The sequence below is a fragment of the Ornithodoros turicata genome, chromosome 1 (assembly GCF_037126465.1).
Source record: "Ornithodoros turicata isolate Travis chromosome 1, ASM3712646v1, whole genome shotgun sequence".
NCBI classification, from domain to species: Eukaryota; Metazoa; Arthropoda; class Arachnida; order Ixodida; family Argasidae; genus Ornithodoros; species Ornithodoros turicata.
In genome coordinates, this window is record NC_088201.1 from 156,925,234 (window position 1) to 156,942,188 (window position 16,955).

General features: G+C 45.7%; 1 protein-coding gene across 1 annotated transcript in view; it reads right to left on the bottom strand.

Annotated features, from left to right (window-relative positions):
- LOC135388133 (uncharacterized) overlaps positions 1–16,955 on the bottom strand; it is a 55,111-nt gene that overhangs the window by 2,230 nt on the left and 35,926 nt on the right. The window contains exons 3-4 of the mRNA XM_064617486.1: positions 15,535–15,683; positions 15,375–15,459 (exon numbers count right to left, since the gene is read on the bottom strand). Of these exons, the coding sequence (XP_064473556.1) occupies positions 15,375–15,459; positions 15,535–15,683 (234 nt within the window). The remainder of the gene's footprint in view (positions 1–15,374; positions 15,460–15,534; positions 15,684–16,955) is intronic.

Here is a 16,955-nt window from a genome sequence, read left to right on the forward strand (position 1 = left end):
TGCTGAGGCTTCCAGAGAGTTGCCGGCTAAAGCAAGCAGCCAAAATGTGCGGAGCGGAGGCATATGTCGACGGAGGAGGAGGCAGGTGCCACCATCACTATCGCACCTACTCCTTGAAGAACGAAGGAGAATGGTGGAACAACAACGGCGAACCGCAGGAAGCATTGACCGCCTATATTAGGTATGCCAATCAGAGTTACTAACAATACGGACAATAAAATATGTGCTGGCTCATTCCCGTAGGAACTGGTTCCAATATCACAATATTTTGCGCACAAGCTTCTGCAGAAAAAGCATACAAATGAATAGCGCAAGCATTGCTAGTTTTTGCTAGTTTTTTTTTATTGCAGTGTCCAAATATTTCATAAATAAAGGAATGTCATGTTTGTGCAAGACGAAGTTAACTTCACAATGGTGGGTTACAAACACACTAACTCAGCTTATACGGGTGATAACAATCCCTACATGGGAAACACTCGATGTCATGTCCATGTTTCCATATACATCCTGTATGTGTACACACGAGGCTTTGGACAGTCGGAAGAAGGAAACAAACTGCTCTTCCGACAACCACGTGAAGACATCCTTGTGAACACGAAATGTCCTCGTTGACTTCACTGAAGCGGCTCCTTGTTCCACTACAAACGCGTACACAAGCGCCAAATTCAACGACGAACATCGCAGCGTTTTGCGTCGGCTGACCTCCTCGCCCAATGGCTACGAACGCCACACGCCCGGCGATGGTGGCAGGCTGCCAGTAAGGTCACTTCTTCCTTCTCACGACGAAGCGGGTCACGTGCAGTACGCGTTACTATGGAGACGACGCTGCGCTACGCACCGACAAGTGGCCAGTAATCCGCCCCAGGTGTATGAAGATCGCAGTCTGGGCACAGGACGCACAGCGGACCTCGCGCTCTCCTTTTTCGCTACTCCGAACGCTTCGGCATCCTCACGTGGCGCATGCAACAGCGTAACGTTCGGTAACCTCACGCGTTAGTTTGCGCACAAGATCTTCTGCCTCTGAATAACTTCTTCTAGGGGCGAACGGATATGGTGCAGTGATGCATGATTACTACTCTGCCGACCCCGTCGCAGGCATTCTTCCCGTGACCATGCTCGCTGAACAGCCATTTGGTGATATTGGAGCTTCTCTGCAGTTCATGAAACTGGTATCTATTTTTAAAGTGTGCTGCAGCTCCCACATACGTACATACACCGTACAAAGATCCGACTTCAATGTGTTCATCAATAGTTTTGATGGTGAGAAGCGTCAGTGCAGTGCCATGACCCACTTCATCCGATAAAACTGCGTGGCATCGGGTACCGGACAAATGATTCACCACGCAAGTGAATATTGTTTATTTTGTCTTTCTTCCAATGGTAACCCTGTAATGCAGAAGGAAGAACGACCGTCCAATTTTCCGCATAGTCAAAGCGGAGGACAACACTTTCAGAATCTGAGAATGTCTTTTCACTACGTATCGCATTCCGTTGAATGTTGCGCACGTAGTCATGAGTTACGTAGCGGGCTAGCCACTTTTTCAGAAGATAGATAAATTGATCAATGTTGAGGGCTAACTTCTTAAGTGTGCTTGATTCCCATATGACGAACTCTATCTCCTCGGCATCGGCGCACATCTCCAAAGATTCCGCCGTCAATGCACTCTCACCTGGACACGATATGCACCTACCCAGTTTGCACTCTCTTGTTTGCGTTGGGCACAAGCACAATGATTTGAGGTCCTCAAGTGCAAAACACTTGTCCGAGAAAAGACTCAGTGCATTCAGACACAAGTCGTAGTTGGCAGAGTAGGTGCAAACGCACTATTCCCTGTAGCGGCTGTGACGGGCTAAAGGAATAAAACATTGTCAGCCTCATTTTGACTTCGGGATGCGCCTCCCGAAACTTGTGGTATGTCTCCCGAATTTTTCGTGACATAGCGCTTTGCCACTAAGTTGTCGGCATCTGCTCCGAGAATCTTCACAACATCTCGAGGCCTTGGGCTCTGAATTGTACAGTCCAATTCATCGTTCAGTTAATACTCGACGGCCAACTTCACATTCTCGGGGTCGAAAACATTCATACTAGAGTATCGGTTAGGCGTTGCCCATACTCCGCCGGATTTCCGGAGCCTTTGACTCTTCTTGATCATGTAGGTTGTAGCTTCGGGAATAGCTGGATGTATTTCAGCCTGGGTGAGTGACAAAGGGAGTAAAGTCAAGAGCCGACATCTTTCCTGAACATACGCCTTCCGCAAGTTTTCAAGCAATTCGTCGCTTTGCCTCTTTTCCACAGTTTCTTCCTTCACAGGAAAGTCCACACTGTAAGCGGTACTCAGCCGGCGACGAGATGACTTTGACACGGCACTTGCAATTTTTCTTTCTGTTTTCGTTTTACGTACGGCACGGCGCGTCTAACTTCCGTCGTCGGCTTTAGTGGGCTGACCCCAGTGTCGTCTTCACAAATTACCTTGTTCACACTTTGCACGATTTCAGTCGGATCACAAAATTCTGGATCTTCGGAGCTAGGAGGTGAAGGATCTTGTTGGCTTGAGGGTCCAGACTCACCGAGCTGCAATCGGAATGCGTTAAAGCAGTTCACACATATTTCATCCGAATCATCAACACGGTCGGCTTGAGACGCAAGCAAAACAGCCTTTAACAAAGTCGCACCGATCAGAGACACGGCCCTGAAGTTCTTGTTCCACAGTATCTTCTTCGTGTGTTGCCCATTGTAATCCGGGCAGAACAACCCCTTCTTGCTGTAGAGTCTCGTTACCATTGACGTGCCAGAAGAGCACGCTATTGCGGCAGCCAAACGAACTAAACGCGTAACTGCAATACAAGCGTGCAAAACACCGAGTGTGGAGAGCAATGAGTGTGGAGAGCTGAAGTCACTAAAACCGTTTGACTCGCTATTCCCACGAAAATATCGTGGTTTCCTCGGCGAAGGACTTTATGAAATGAACAGTTGAGAAATAAAGAACCTCCCGTGCACCCACAACCCGTGAGGACGAAACAGAATTACGTGCTTTTGTGTGTTTGCAATAGTCGTGCCCTTGGTATTCCTACTTTTCAATGCTTCGACACTGCACGTATTTCGAACCAGAAAGCCGATAGTAGCCAAGTAGCCGATAATGCTTCCCAGACCAGCTTACATCAAGCACCGAGCTCGGAAGCAAATGGACGCCTCAAAGCGCACGTGAAGAGACTTCCCTTGCGAGACTTCCTGTTCTCACGTACAGCTTCACCTTGACGTACGTGGCTTATCTCCAAAGGATTAATCCTATGGGGACAAGTGGGTGGGCTGCAGAGTGCACTTTTGTTTTTAAGTTAGTCATAATAGTCGAGGTTCGTCTTGGTTTCGTCAACCTCTAATGACGTAGTAGACTTCATTAGGAGGTAAACGGATAAAAAAACGCGATTCTCTGACTCATAGGATCTAAAAGCGATCAAAACGCGGGGAAAAAATTTGCGCGCCGAGAAGAAATAAAATAAACAGAAATTTTATTTAATAATGTGAAAGAGCTGTGTCCGAGGTATGTCTCCACAAAATGTAAACAAAATTGAAGATGGCCTTTTTGAGAAAAACAGTCATGAAAATAGCGATTTTCTGGCACCCCTTCGCGATTACGGCGTCACTGTAGACGGATGCCTGAATATATTATAGCGCGCTATACACTAAACCAAAGAGTAAAAAAAGCTCTTTCGTCTCACATAAGTTTCGTCATATTCAGAAATCGTGGAACCACGTAAGAAATTGGCAAAGTTGCGCTACGAACGTCCTCAGAGGCGTTTTCGCAATTTTTTTTAAATTTTTTTCAGGCTTTGCCACAGAATTTAATTGCTTTAAGCGAATGTTCACCACCTATTCTGCCAGTGAAAAAAAAATTATTTCAGAAGAAAGCAGCCGTTCGGAGGATCCAGCGTGATAAATTTGGAAAAGCTGGAACTGGCCAAATGGCGCTCGTTTACTTGGAGCCTCGCCGACTGAGAACGAAATATCGCAGAGACCCGCGACTAGGCTTTTTTTGCTTCTTTTTGGATTAGGTATAACATTTATTTTTTCCTGAAGAAAATAAAAATATCACCGGCGCTCCTTGGTCGATTATAAATGAAACTACCCAGGAGTCATATTTTATAGAAAGTACAGTGAGCCTGATATGCTTTGAATTAACGGCTGGGCACGGCTGGGAGGTGTGTTGCGAGGCTGTAGGAAAATAAAGGCAATTATACGGGACGAAGCTTCCACTGCGTCCGCAGTAACTTATTGGTTGCCCGCTCTGTGCGCCAATTACGTTGAAAATTTTTATGCCACAGATGTGAAAGGAAGAGACTCCGATGAGTATAGAAGGGGTTTATCGTCCCTCTAGACACTTGGCAGTACCGCGGAACATCCGACCTCAGATAACACAAGATCCTTCATCCTCCCTGCACGAAGCTAACCGCCAAGATGACTGACGTAGTTACGCGTGGCAAGACAGAAAATATTATCATGTCAGTGCCATGTTTGAGAAAGTGATCAGGTACGTTAGAGTATAGGCTGAAGGTTTGGTGAATTGAAGCCGTGTGAGAAACCGGTAAAATATAGCGAGTACATGGAACAACGGACAGCGAAGCTGTTTGTTAAAATGATCAGAATAACCGAATTCGTGCAAAAATATTCCAGAAGCCAGGTGAGGCCATGATGAGAAAACAACGAAGTTGCACACCGGCTTGACACGACAAATAACAATTTAGTGCAGACGTTTCGTCTCCCATGCGGGGGACATCATCAGTGAAACCAAAATGAGAGACGACCGCAACTAGCGGATTACTTAACCAGGTCGGCGAACACTTGGGGAAGGGGGCCGTGATTGGTATTGCACACTGAGGGTTCTCCTCGCACGTGCACGTGACTCAAGCAGTTTCCTGGGACCCCACCTGTGTTCCCTCACTAAGGTCACAGCACTGGCGTAGTCAAAGAGTGGTCTGTTTTCCAACAATGCTCGGTGAGCTCAGTCTTAAATCGCGTTGCGTTTGTTGAGTTACGTACGTCGCGTTCATGCTCTTTTAGTCTTGGGCTGCGCTTACGGCCCGTCTCATCAATGTAGGACACCTCGTAACCGAGACATTTTACTTTATATACAACACCTGTCTGGGACTGGGGGCGCATAGGGTCTTTTGGCTTGGAAATGAGTGAACGAAGTTTTAGGCAGGGCTTGAATGCAGTCTTCATTTTTAACGGGAGGAGGGCTCACCGAATGGACTCTCCCAGGCAACGCATGGTGCGCTAGTATACTTCTAAAAGACATCTAAATGTAGACTTTGGGAATGTCTATTAAACGTCTAACAAAGTAGCTTTATTGCTCCGTATCCGTCCCTTAGCCTTCCCCTAGAACAGCTAACGTTACGCTAAAATACGGCCACTAGCCGGATAAGTATAGCATCGATTTGGACTTTTTTTATACCAAATGCTAAAAAATGGACAGCACTTATTTATTCACTGAGCCTTCATATAGACATGTGTTAGCCATGATGTCTAAAATTATCCATAATTTATATCTAAATTTTGGCACTAGTGGCCCATGTATTGGTTCATCCAGGTATATGTCCCTCACGTGCACATGCAGGTATGTGTGGTTCCTGCACAGCATGTCAAAAAGGCACCATGGATGTTGGTACAAGATTTATTCCTATTAACATACAGGGTAAACTTGGGCTGGAGTTGCAAAGATGCAGACAAGTTACCAGACATCGTGAGCACTTCCCCTCTTTGCACAATGGCATACCAACAAATCGCAGTATTTGTATTACTGATCGCTGCAAGCAATGCCTCTGGTTTCGGGTCCATGCACTGATCTTGATTGCTCCAAAGGCAACAAGTTCTTTACACACGTGTGGGTTGGTAGATGACTGTGGGTAGCACGAAAGAACGTTTCCAAGATGCACTGAAAATAGAAAGAATGTATATGATAAAAGTATAAACGCCTGTATGTAAAAACGTTGGATGCAGCTTGTTTACTGAAGAACTGAAATTTATGCATCTTTTTATTCAGGCACTATGCAAGTATCAAGTATTTTCCTATCCATACATGTCGGATCATATTTTGCTTCTACAGAACCCATGTAACTCCCGACTGACAATTCGAAGACGAAACCATTTTTCTACACACTTGCATAATGCCATGGCGAAATTAGAGAATGGGCGACATCAGGTAATTCCAGCACTCTTCACATGGGGGAAGGGGTACAAGTCCATGCTTTATTTTTGCTGACTTTGGCACAGCATGGATCATGGACTGAAAGACAAGGAACTGAAGTAGTTTGCAGGCCTTTGCCTACCTCTATGTAACGCAAGTTACCAATGTTTGAAGCAGTGCTAAGCATTCTGGGACTTTCCGAAGTCGACGTTACTAAAGAACCGTGACGTGACACACCCTAGTTTACAGATCAAAATGCGCACACGCTAAAAAGGAAAGTGTGTTACGGAATCTGAAGTAATCGTTGTGACAGCCTGCACTTAAATGGCATCAATTACATAAATACCATGAAGTTCAAACATTCCAACTGTAACTGACACTAGCGTCAGACTAGTGAGCACATAGAAATCCAGCGATGTTGAACAACAGTACAGTCAGATCTGAAAAGTTAACGGTTTTCGTTTACCTGAAATGTGAGTGTAGCTGCAGCTAAGCTGAAGTGCCAACAAATGACTCACAGGACATGCGTTGCATTCGTCACCTCCAGTCCATGAGTCTGCAAGCACCTATAAAAATAATAATGACATGGAACCAAGAGATACCCCCGCCAACATGATGTGTGCGGTTTTACACAGTCAGCTATCAAATCAAAGAACTGCTCAACGTACGTACTGTTTTAAAACAAATGCAACGATCTTAATTACGTTGCCCCTGGCAAAGCGTTCACTGAACCCGTATGTTACTGCAACACAGAGAGCACTGAACGTAATCAAACGATTGAATTTTATTACCATACATTTATTTCAGTCCCACATCTCCATTGTGTTCGTCACTCATACGCAACCACATTCTGCAAACAAAGAAAACTATATTCAGCTGCTGTGCTCTACAGCTCTACCGCTGCGATTGTGAACACAAACAGGAACAAATATGAAAGCGAAGGACAATGAAAGAAAGAAAACTCACCCCTGAAACCTGAAGTCCAGAGAACAAAGGGACGTTACCTCCCTTCCATCCCTGCGACAACGGGGCTCGTTGTTATGCCATCGTTCATTGCATTGGGCAGGATGCAGGAACTGCCTCGCTGACTCAAAGATTGCAAAACGAAGTACGTGCGACGTCGCGTAAGAAATAAACTTACTATACTTCTAAACACTTCTGTAGCGTGAGCTCTCAACAACGAACCGAACGCGAGCGAACAAGTTTGAACACTGACCGTTGCGCGGTTGCGCTGGCTGCGCTATTTGCCGACGTCTCCAGACTGGAGCGCCGAGGGCTTCGCACCTTATAGTTTCGTCACACTGCAGCACTCTCGCGCAGTCGTGTTTTCTTTTGCCTGCTTGTAACGACCTTTCATTCATTCAGACTAGGTTGTTCATGTGGTCGGAGCAAATAAATTGAATTTAATCACGTCGAACCTCACTGGTGCAAGACACGCAGTTTATAGTCACTCTGTCGTGACAGAAGCAAAAACGAACAACTTTAATAATATTTCGCAGAGCACATGGCAACGCCATGTTATAGCTCCTGTGAAAATAGTTGCATACATTTCTGATGCAAGTCTGAATGTGACCAACATATGACACGCTTTCAGACGTCTAACAGTAGACGTCTACAGCGAAATATCTCGGCCATATCTCGTAGACCACCCCTTTTAGACGTCTAAATAATAGATAGCGTTATGGGCAGCTTCTAGACGTCTAAATTTATCGGTATCCCTAAAGTCTCAAGTTATCCCATTTTTAGACGTATACTAGCGCACCATGTGTTACCTGGGCTGATCCCCGCAGGGGCGTCTTCTCTTGCAGCCGTTTGGGGGGTTGCGACACCACGGACCCGAGCACAAGTGGTTTGGAGCCACCCACGTGACGGCTGTGCGTGGCTTAGCCGTAACCGGGGAAAAGGAGGTCCTGGTGGCTGAGCCAATGCTGAGGTTTTGGACCGTTATGGCCGCTCAGTGGAGGCAACACTCCACTTTGGCTCCCGCTTCTCGCAGACGGTACCCTCGGAGTGACCCGACCGGGGGAAATCAGTCAGTTGCCTTTTCCTAACTCCCTCAATTCTTTTACTTTCCTGTCACCTTTGCCTGTCCTAAATTCTACCTTTTCCTGATTTCCGCTCATTCCAGGCAGCGAGGGTTAACCTTGTGCATCGAATCACCCTTGGTTACGCTGCATAGGGTTATAGCAGCGGTGTACGGCTAACGTGTCAACCATTTATCACGTTCCCTCGTTGGGCTCGGTGGTGGGCGGCCGGCGCCACTGCCGAAACAATCGGCAATCATATGGGTTCCAAGAAAATTCAAGCTTCTGATCGTCCTCCTAAACGTGGACGCACCGAAGAAATCTCTGTAGGGCTTGTCAAACCCCAACATTCATTCCCGAAGTTTCTTGTGATACACTCTGAAAACACACAAACCACTGTGAGTAGCATATCCCCTTTCATTGTTGGTAAAGTACTGAGCAACGCTGTAGGCCCAAAATACAAAGCAAGGAAATTGTCCTCTGGAGACCTGTTGGTCGAAGTACAGGACATCATCCAAAGTACAAACCTCTTAAAAATGACCACCATCATGGAGATTCCGGTAACAGTCACAGCTCACCGCTTCCTGAACACTACTCGAGGCGTAATATCCTCCAACGAACTGTTAAACATATCTGACAATGATATTCTTGAAGAGTTCCAGGACCAGAATGTAACATCTGTACGCAGAATCATGATCCGTCGAGATGGAAATGAAATCCCCACCAAGCACCTTGTTCTAACTCTTGAGTCAACTGTTCTTCCGGAAACACTGATAGCCGGTTATATCGTATGTAGAGTGCGACCATACATACCAAATCCGAGACGATGTTTCCACTGCCAGCGTTTCGGACACAGTTCACAGGTATGCCGTGGGAAGCTGACATGTGCGAAATGTTCCGAATCAGATCACAGTAATGACACCTGCGAAAACCAGAAAGTACAATGTATCAATTGTAAAGGAGAACACCCAGCATACTCACGCTCTTGCCCGCAGTGGAAACTTGAGAAGGAGATTGTAACACTGAAAATCAAAGAGAACATTTCTTTCCCTGAAGCTCGAAGAAGGGTATCCTTCTTCAAGAGTACCCCTTATGATCAGGCTGTGCGCCAGGGGGCAACAGCAGGCCTGAGTACACCACCCACAGTGACTCCCCGAGAGTCCAGTGGGGCACCAGTTGCCCCCAGGCGCGGACATGTTCCGCGCCAGCCAGAGAATCACAGCGACCAGGAAACCCGCCTGATCGATCCCCCTTCGGTTGTGTGCCAACGGAGGAGGCTATGGAGACAACTCCCAGCACGTCTGGGCACACAGGCACACAACATAACTCTAACATAACTTTGAAACCGAAAGAACCACGACAAATACCTGAAAAAGGAAGGAAACCACGAATTACAGGACCCAAAAAAGACAGTTCAACATCACATGCAAAACAGAACCTTCAGATTTAAACATCTCTTACTTTCATGTATGATGACTGTTTCCATTCTACAGTGGAACTGTCGTGGTGCCATACATAATCTATGATGATATCTGCTACATATTAGCACATACGTGGGAAATTAATCGAACAACTTTTAGACACCACAGACATATCTCTTTCTTGAATGATGGTAGTCCAACGTATTACAGCTCGACACACAGGAACTTTTCTTGTATTGATCTATCACTTGCATCTCCAGGGCTGTCGCTAGACTATACCTGGAATGCCATCCAAAATCCGTATGGCAGCGATCACTTTCCGGTTCTTCTGGAGGCGATAGTGAGTCCTCCAACACTACAGGTACGTCCTCCACGATGGAAGCTGTCAAAGGCGAACTGGCCAGCCTTCAGAGAGCATGCCATAATCAATCGTGACATGACAAAACACTTACCGGTAGACCAAGAAAACCATACTATCACAAAGGTTATCCTCGACGCAGCTATGACAGCCATCCCACAAACCAGTGGGACGGTAAGACTACGGCCAAAGCCTTGGTGGAATGAGGAATGTCGTAAAACGCGGCAGGCTCAGAACAAGGCGTGGAACGTTTTCAAACGCTATCCAACACTGGACAATCTGATATCATTCAAAAGGGCAAAAGCGAAAGCTAGATACACTAGAACGCAAGCTAGGAAATCTTCATGGCAGAAGTATGTCACAAGTATAAACAGCCAGACTCCTGCAAAAGCTGTTTGGGAGAAAATACGAAAAATGGATGGTGAAAATCGGGCTTTCACTGTTCCACTTCTTACGGCAAATAATTCATGCAGCACTTCACTAAAAGATCAAGCAGATCTTTTGGGTAAACACTTTTCTGAAGTGTCAAGTTCTGCTGGGTACTCAGACAATTTTCTAAGGCACAAAGAAAAATCCGAGCGAAAGAAACTCTTAGCGTCCAAGGATAGGGCTGGATACAACTGCGAGTTCACGATGCACGAATTGGAAACTGTGCTGTCCAGTTGTAAACACACGGCAGTAGGCCCAGATAGTATCCATTACAGTATGATACAAAATCTTCCCAGTTCCTCCCTTCAGTCATTGCTTGGTTTCTTTAACAGAATTTGGAAGGAGGGCATAATATCCAAAGATTGGAAAACTGCTATCGTCATACCGATACTTAAACCCAATAAGGACCGATGTCGCGCAGAAAATTACCGCCCAATAACACTGACAAGTTGTCTTTGCAAAACATTTGAGCGACTTGTCAACAACCGATTAGTCTACATCTTAGAAATTACACACAAAATAGATCGTTTCCAATGTGGGTTTCGACGTCACAGATCAACACTCGATCACTTAACACGACTGGAAACACAGATTAGAGAAGCTCTTGTGAGTAAACAATATTGCTTATCTGTATTTTTTGATCTTATGAAGGCTTACGACACAACATGGAGATACGGAATTCTTCAAGACCTTATAAATTGTGGAATAGGAGGTAACATGTTCCGATGCATTAAAGACTTCCTTTCTCAACGAACGTTTCGTGTTCGCCTTGGAAACACACTCTCAGATGTGTGTGTGCAAGAAAACGGAGTCCCTCAAGGAAGTGTATTGAGTGTCACACTTTTTGCACTCAAGATTAACTCAGTCGCCAGCATTATTCCCTCCACGATTCAATACTCCTTGTACGTGGATGACTTACAGATAAGCTTTGCTTCTTGTAATCTTGCTATATGTGAACGGCAGGTGCAGATTACCATCAATCGTTTGAATAAATGGGCAGACGAGAACGGCTTTAAGTTCTCCACTGAGAAAACTGCCTGTGTTTGCTTCTCGCGCAAACGTGGTGTGCATCCTGAACCCAATCTTTCTCTTCACGGAGAGACGATACCGGTTAAACCTCAGTATAAGTTCCTTGGCTTAATATTTGACTCAAAGCTAACATTTGGACCACACATTCGTGACTTGAAAATACGTACACAGAAAGCATCAAATATTCTTAAAGTTCTTTCTCACAAGTCATGGGGTACCGATAGAGCATGCTTACTCCGCGTATATCGATCTTTGATACGGTCCAAGATAGATTATGGAAGTATCGTCTATGGGTCAGCTCGGCCATCCACACTCAAGTGCATTGATCCAGTTCACCACTCGGCTATCAGGATGGTAACAGGGGCATATCGCACGTCTCCAGTCCAAAGTTTATATGTCGAATGCTTTGAACCGTCTTTAACACTTCGAAGGAAGCTTTTAACTCCATCTTATGTCCAAAAGGTTTTATCGCTGTCAGATCACCCTTGTCATTCCATCGTTGAAAACAATCGCAGAAGGGACTTGTTCCAAAATAAACCAAGGTCCATCCCAACTATTGCAGTTCGAGCTAAAAGTATAGCTGAGGAATTTGGGTTGGAGCTCACACCAGAACACATTCTTTCACACAGGGATGACTTTGCTCCATGGAAGAAAAAGTAGATCAGGTGTAATTGTGAGCTGGGCAAATACGACAAGAAACTTACGTTCTTTTGTTATTAAAGCAGAGTTCCTGGAAATAAAGAACACTTATAGAGGTTTTGCAGAATTCTATACAGATGGCTGTAAGTCACCTTACCGTGTTGCTGCAGCAGCAGTGACAGAGACAGGTCACGTGAGATCTGTCAAGATTAATCCCAAAGCCAGCATATACACTGCAGAGATACACGGAGTTCTGCTTGCACTTGAATGCACAGGAAAAGGAAAGGAGAAAAGGGCAGTCATCTACACAGACTCCAAAAGTTTGATGATGGCAATCAAAACAAAACAACCAGCTAAAAATGCACTTTTGCACAGTCTTTTGTTGTGTATCCAAAGACTTATCCAGAAAGGATATAATATACATTTCTGTTGGGTACCAAGCCATGTTGGTATCTCAGGGAACGAGCTTGCCGATGCTACGGCGAAAGGAGCGGAAACTGAGGTGCAAATTATGGCTATACCATTCCAGGATCACCGAACAGTGCTTAGGAGAGCCATGCTATCGTTATGGCAGGAGAGCTGGAATAAAGAAACAAAGAACAAGTTACACATGATTAAACCAGCAGTTAATGAATGGGGTAGCAGTTACAACAAAAACAGATTTTATGAAGTTACATTTGCAAGACTTCGGATTGGACATACCAACATGACGCATCTTCACTTACTGTTAGGTGAAGAACAGCCAGAATGCCATCATTGTTGCGAACCTTTGACAGTAATACATATTCTTCTGACATGTCCTTTATATGAACATCATCGCCGCACATACTTCTCGACGTTTTATCGATATCACATCCCTTATCAGCCTTCTCTCCTGCTGAGTGAGGAACCAGTTGTGCCACACATAAATGTCATCAAATTTTTAGAGACCACTATGCTTATGACTAGCCTGTAAAAGCTTGGTTCATTTAACAGTTTTTAGAGCATCTATTTTATGACGTGCTAAACAGTATTTTTATTAATCCACCCATACCCATTAATACACCTTGTGCTCACATTCGTCATTGATTTGGCGCTTTTTGGCCTTAGTTGCCCTCGCGCCACTAAACTTCCAACTACACACACACACACACACACACACCTGGGCTGATACACCTTTGACGTATGGGATGGTGACGATGCCGTGTCGGAAATCGTCTTTCCTTTGGGTCCTTGGTTAGTGCATTCGCTTTCGTGTGTTCTCAACGAAACGTAGGGGTATCCTCGTTTCATGAGTGATTCCTTGATTGGCGGCTCCTCGGACGCATGTTGTTCCGGGCATGAGGCGAAATCTTCAGAGCGGTAAAGCACGGTTCTCACTACACTGCGTTTGTGTTCAATCCATGGAGGAAGGAAACACAAGGAGCGGCCCCTCCTAGGCCCTCCTTCCGGCCCCAGGAGCAGACGACGCGAGCTGTAGTTGTGTCACAGTTCAGGTGGCAGTATTACGTTGAACGCGTGCTTCCATTTTATTTCTGTATGTTCGGATGTCCACTCTTCTATTAGAAGATCGGTCACAGTGTGCAGAACGCAAAAGGAGTACGCGGGACCGGAAACATCACGTGTGGCAACGGTGACTTCCAACGTAAGTACGTTTCTTGGTGAAGTGGTAAAGAATGCCGTACTCAGAACACTATTAATCAGATTTGTATAACAACAGAGGACCTGAAAATAATCTGCGGCACAGTGTCAGATCCAAAACGAACAGTTCATAATGACTGGAACACACACAGGCGAATAAACAACTGACCGCGTGTACTTACGAACGAAACGTGTTCCCGTGACAGAGCTGGTTTCCGTTCAACGAGAGCCGCAGCCGGGACAGGAACACATTACCACAATAAATTATTTCGAAAAGCAAAATCACAGGGAGAGGAGCGCGAGAAACAAAGCCTTGCAAAACCAAAACTTTAGAGGGGATCACGTGGTGAACAGGACGTAATGGCGATTTTGACTCGAGCGACCGCTAGAGTGTGGCTACGCTAGTCTGGAGGGAAGAGCCGCCCCTTGTGTTTCTTCCTCCATGGTTCAATCAGATGGTAGGATGCAAAATTTAAGAAGTTGTCAGTATCACAGGGCTTACGGAAGACGGAAGTTTGAATCTGGCCGGTGGTGAGCCAGCGTACGGACACGTCCAAGAAGGGGAACCGCTTCTCCTGTTCAAGTTCGTAAGTGAACTGAATGGACGGTTCAGTGCTGTTCAGGGCCGAGTGGAATTCATCTAGGAGTTTGCGATTCAGGATACGAACGTGCCGTCGACATACTGTGGGTAAAAGTTGATGTTGTGGGTAAATCGTTGGAAGGCAGATTCTTCAACATATTCCGTGACGAGATCCGCGATTGTCGCGGACACCGGGCTGCCCATCGGACAACCTTCAATCTGATGGTAAACCTGCCGCCGAAACGAAAAGTAAGATTGGTTCAGGCATAATGTCCTCCACCGTGGGAGACGTACGTGTGGGAAGGGTGCTGTCGTCACGCAGTCGTGCTTCAGCCACTTTCACTGCTACCGCTGTGGGGACGTTAGTGAAAAGGGAGACGACATCAAAAGAGACCATGATGTTGTCATCGACCACTTGATCTTGAACCAAACAGACGAATTCCTTTAAGTTAGACAGTGTCAGACCATTCTGTCCGTTGACTGAAGTGATTAAATCCACAAGGTGCTTCGACAGGTTATATGTTGGGGATCCAATAAAGGAAACGATTGGTCGCAAGGGGCAATCACGCTTGTGAAGTTTGGGGAGACCATACAGTCAAGTGTTGAGCCATCCGACGAGAACAGACGTCGATACGTCACGTCATCGAGGCGTTCCTTTTTCTTGATGTCGCGGAGGTGATCGACAACATGGCGTTCAGACTTCGCAGCACAAGACTAAAAGAGCTTGAACGCGACGTACGTAACTCAACAAACGCAACGCGATTTAAGACTGAGCTCACCCAGCATTATTGGAAAACAGACCACTCTTTTGACTACGCCAATTCTGTGACCTTAGCGAGGGAACAAAGGTGGGGTCCCAGGAAACTGCTTGAGTCATGGCACGTGCGAGGAGAACCCTCAGTGTGCAATACCAAACGCGGTCGTCTCTCGTTTTGCTTTCACTCATGATGTGCCCCGCACGGCAGACGAAACGTGTCCATTAAATTGTTATTTGTTGTGTCAAGCCGGTGTGCAACTTCGTTGTTTTCTCTACTGAATTGGTGGACAACAGTGGTTTCTAATTGGTATGTGTACTCGATATCATATTCTTACCTTCCCGCCAAGTATGGGTGATGAAACGTACACAACAGTTCCATTGCCCCCAGGAGGGGCTTGCATGACGCAGGGCTCTTCTGAGCTGTGACGGAGGATGTGCGATTATGTTAGGACAGCATCGAACATGCAAGCAAAAGAAGGAACACCGGCCACTTACTAGTGATCTCCGTTCCAGAAACCGTAATGCGCTTCAATCTTTTGTCTCTTGCTTATTATGCGTCTCTTGATCAGGTAGACACATTTATTTTCATCCTTGTAAAAGACAGATCGTTTCATGAGGAAGAAACCCTTGTCCCTTTGTAATGCCTGTAAAAGAGAGGGGCAGTTTGAACGTGACGCAAATTAAATAAAATATGCCAATGAATAATAACGAAGGTATACACTATTTGAAGGCTACTCGGACACCTCCACGTGGCTGGTATCGTGAAAACTTTACATATGTATACACCAGTCTTAGACAAAGTGCTTGTGAGAGTTGCAAAAAAAGTAAGATTGATGCATTCTCGTCATTTTGTAGTCATAAGTGGTGTCGAAATGCATGTGCCGTGGGTTATAACAGCATGCACGGAAACATCCACACAGACGACTCAGCATACATGTAGGGTCACATATGGATGTCACCTTCAATGATGTTCAGTACCTCTTTTGGCCTTAACATATATTACAGATGCGCCGTAACCGCCACATCGGAACTTTGCAGTTTCAAGAGGGCGCCGCCTGATTAAACAATAATCTTCGATCCATCGGCTCACGGGTGGATTTTGTGCCACACACAACTGTATCCGTCGAGAAGCGTCCGTTCTACACCAACCATGTCTTAATGTTGCCAGAACCCATCTAAGTCTTCTCCTCTAGCCCAAGTGCCCTACGTTCACATTACACGGTTCACACGGTTAAACTGCCAGAGATTCGACACTTCTCGAACCACGCTCAGACAACGACTACTCGAGCTGCGGCGTACAGCTTTTTCTCTGGCCAATTTACACAACAACGTACATCATACACACCCGTCAGTGTCCAAAGCATATTTGGCATTCTTCAGCGACACAGATCTGATACACAGCATGTGAATCCAGTTCTTGTCACCTAATTCGTCAGTGCCCCACCCTCTCCTCTCACCCTCATACACATTACTCTCATGCTTCAAAGAAAACGCCATTTGTCCTTTGATCTATATCATCCATCTTTCACCTTTTCTCAGTGTATCTTTGATTTCCTAATGCTTCTTAATAGCAAGCAGGAATACTCTTTGCCACATATTTTCAACATATTTTCTTCCCTTTTTCTCTGTTCTAACAAATCTACGCTTCCTTCTCGAGTCATACCAGTGAGATACTTTCTAATGGGTCGTCGTCAGCTGTTTCGAATGGTAAGAAGGAAACATGGCACCAGCAGTTCGCAACAGCTGCCTGGCTTAGTAGTATCAGCCGCAGCATCAGCAGCGGTTGGCAGGGCGGCGACGGTGGCGGTACCACTACTACTCTTAAGTAGTAGTTACTGACCGCCAGATCAGTTAAAATGGTCGGTTTACTGACCACCCGTTATGCTCATTTAAATTTGCAGTAATTGGAGTCATCC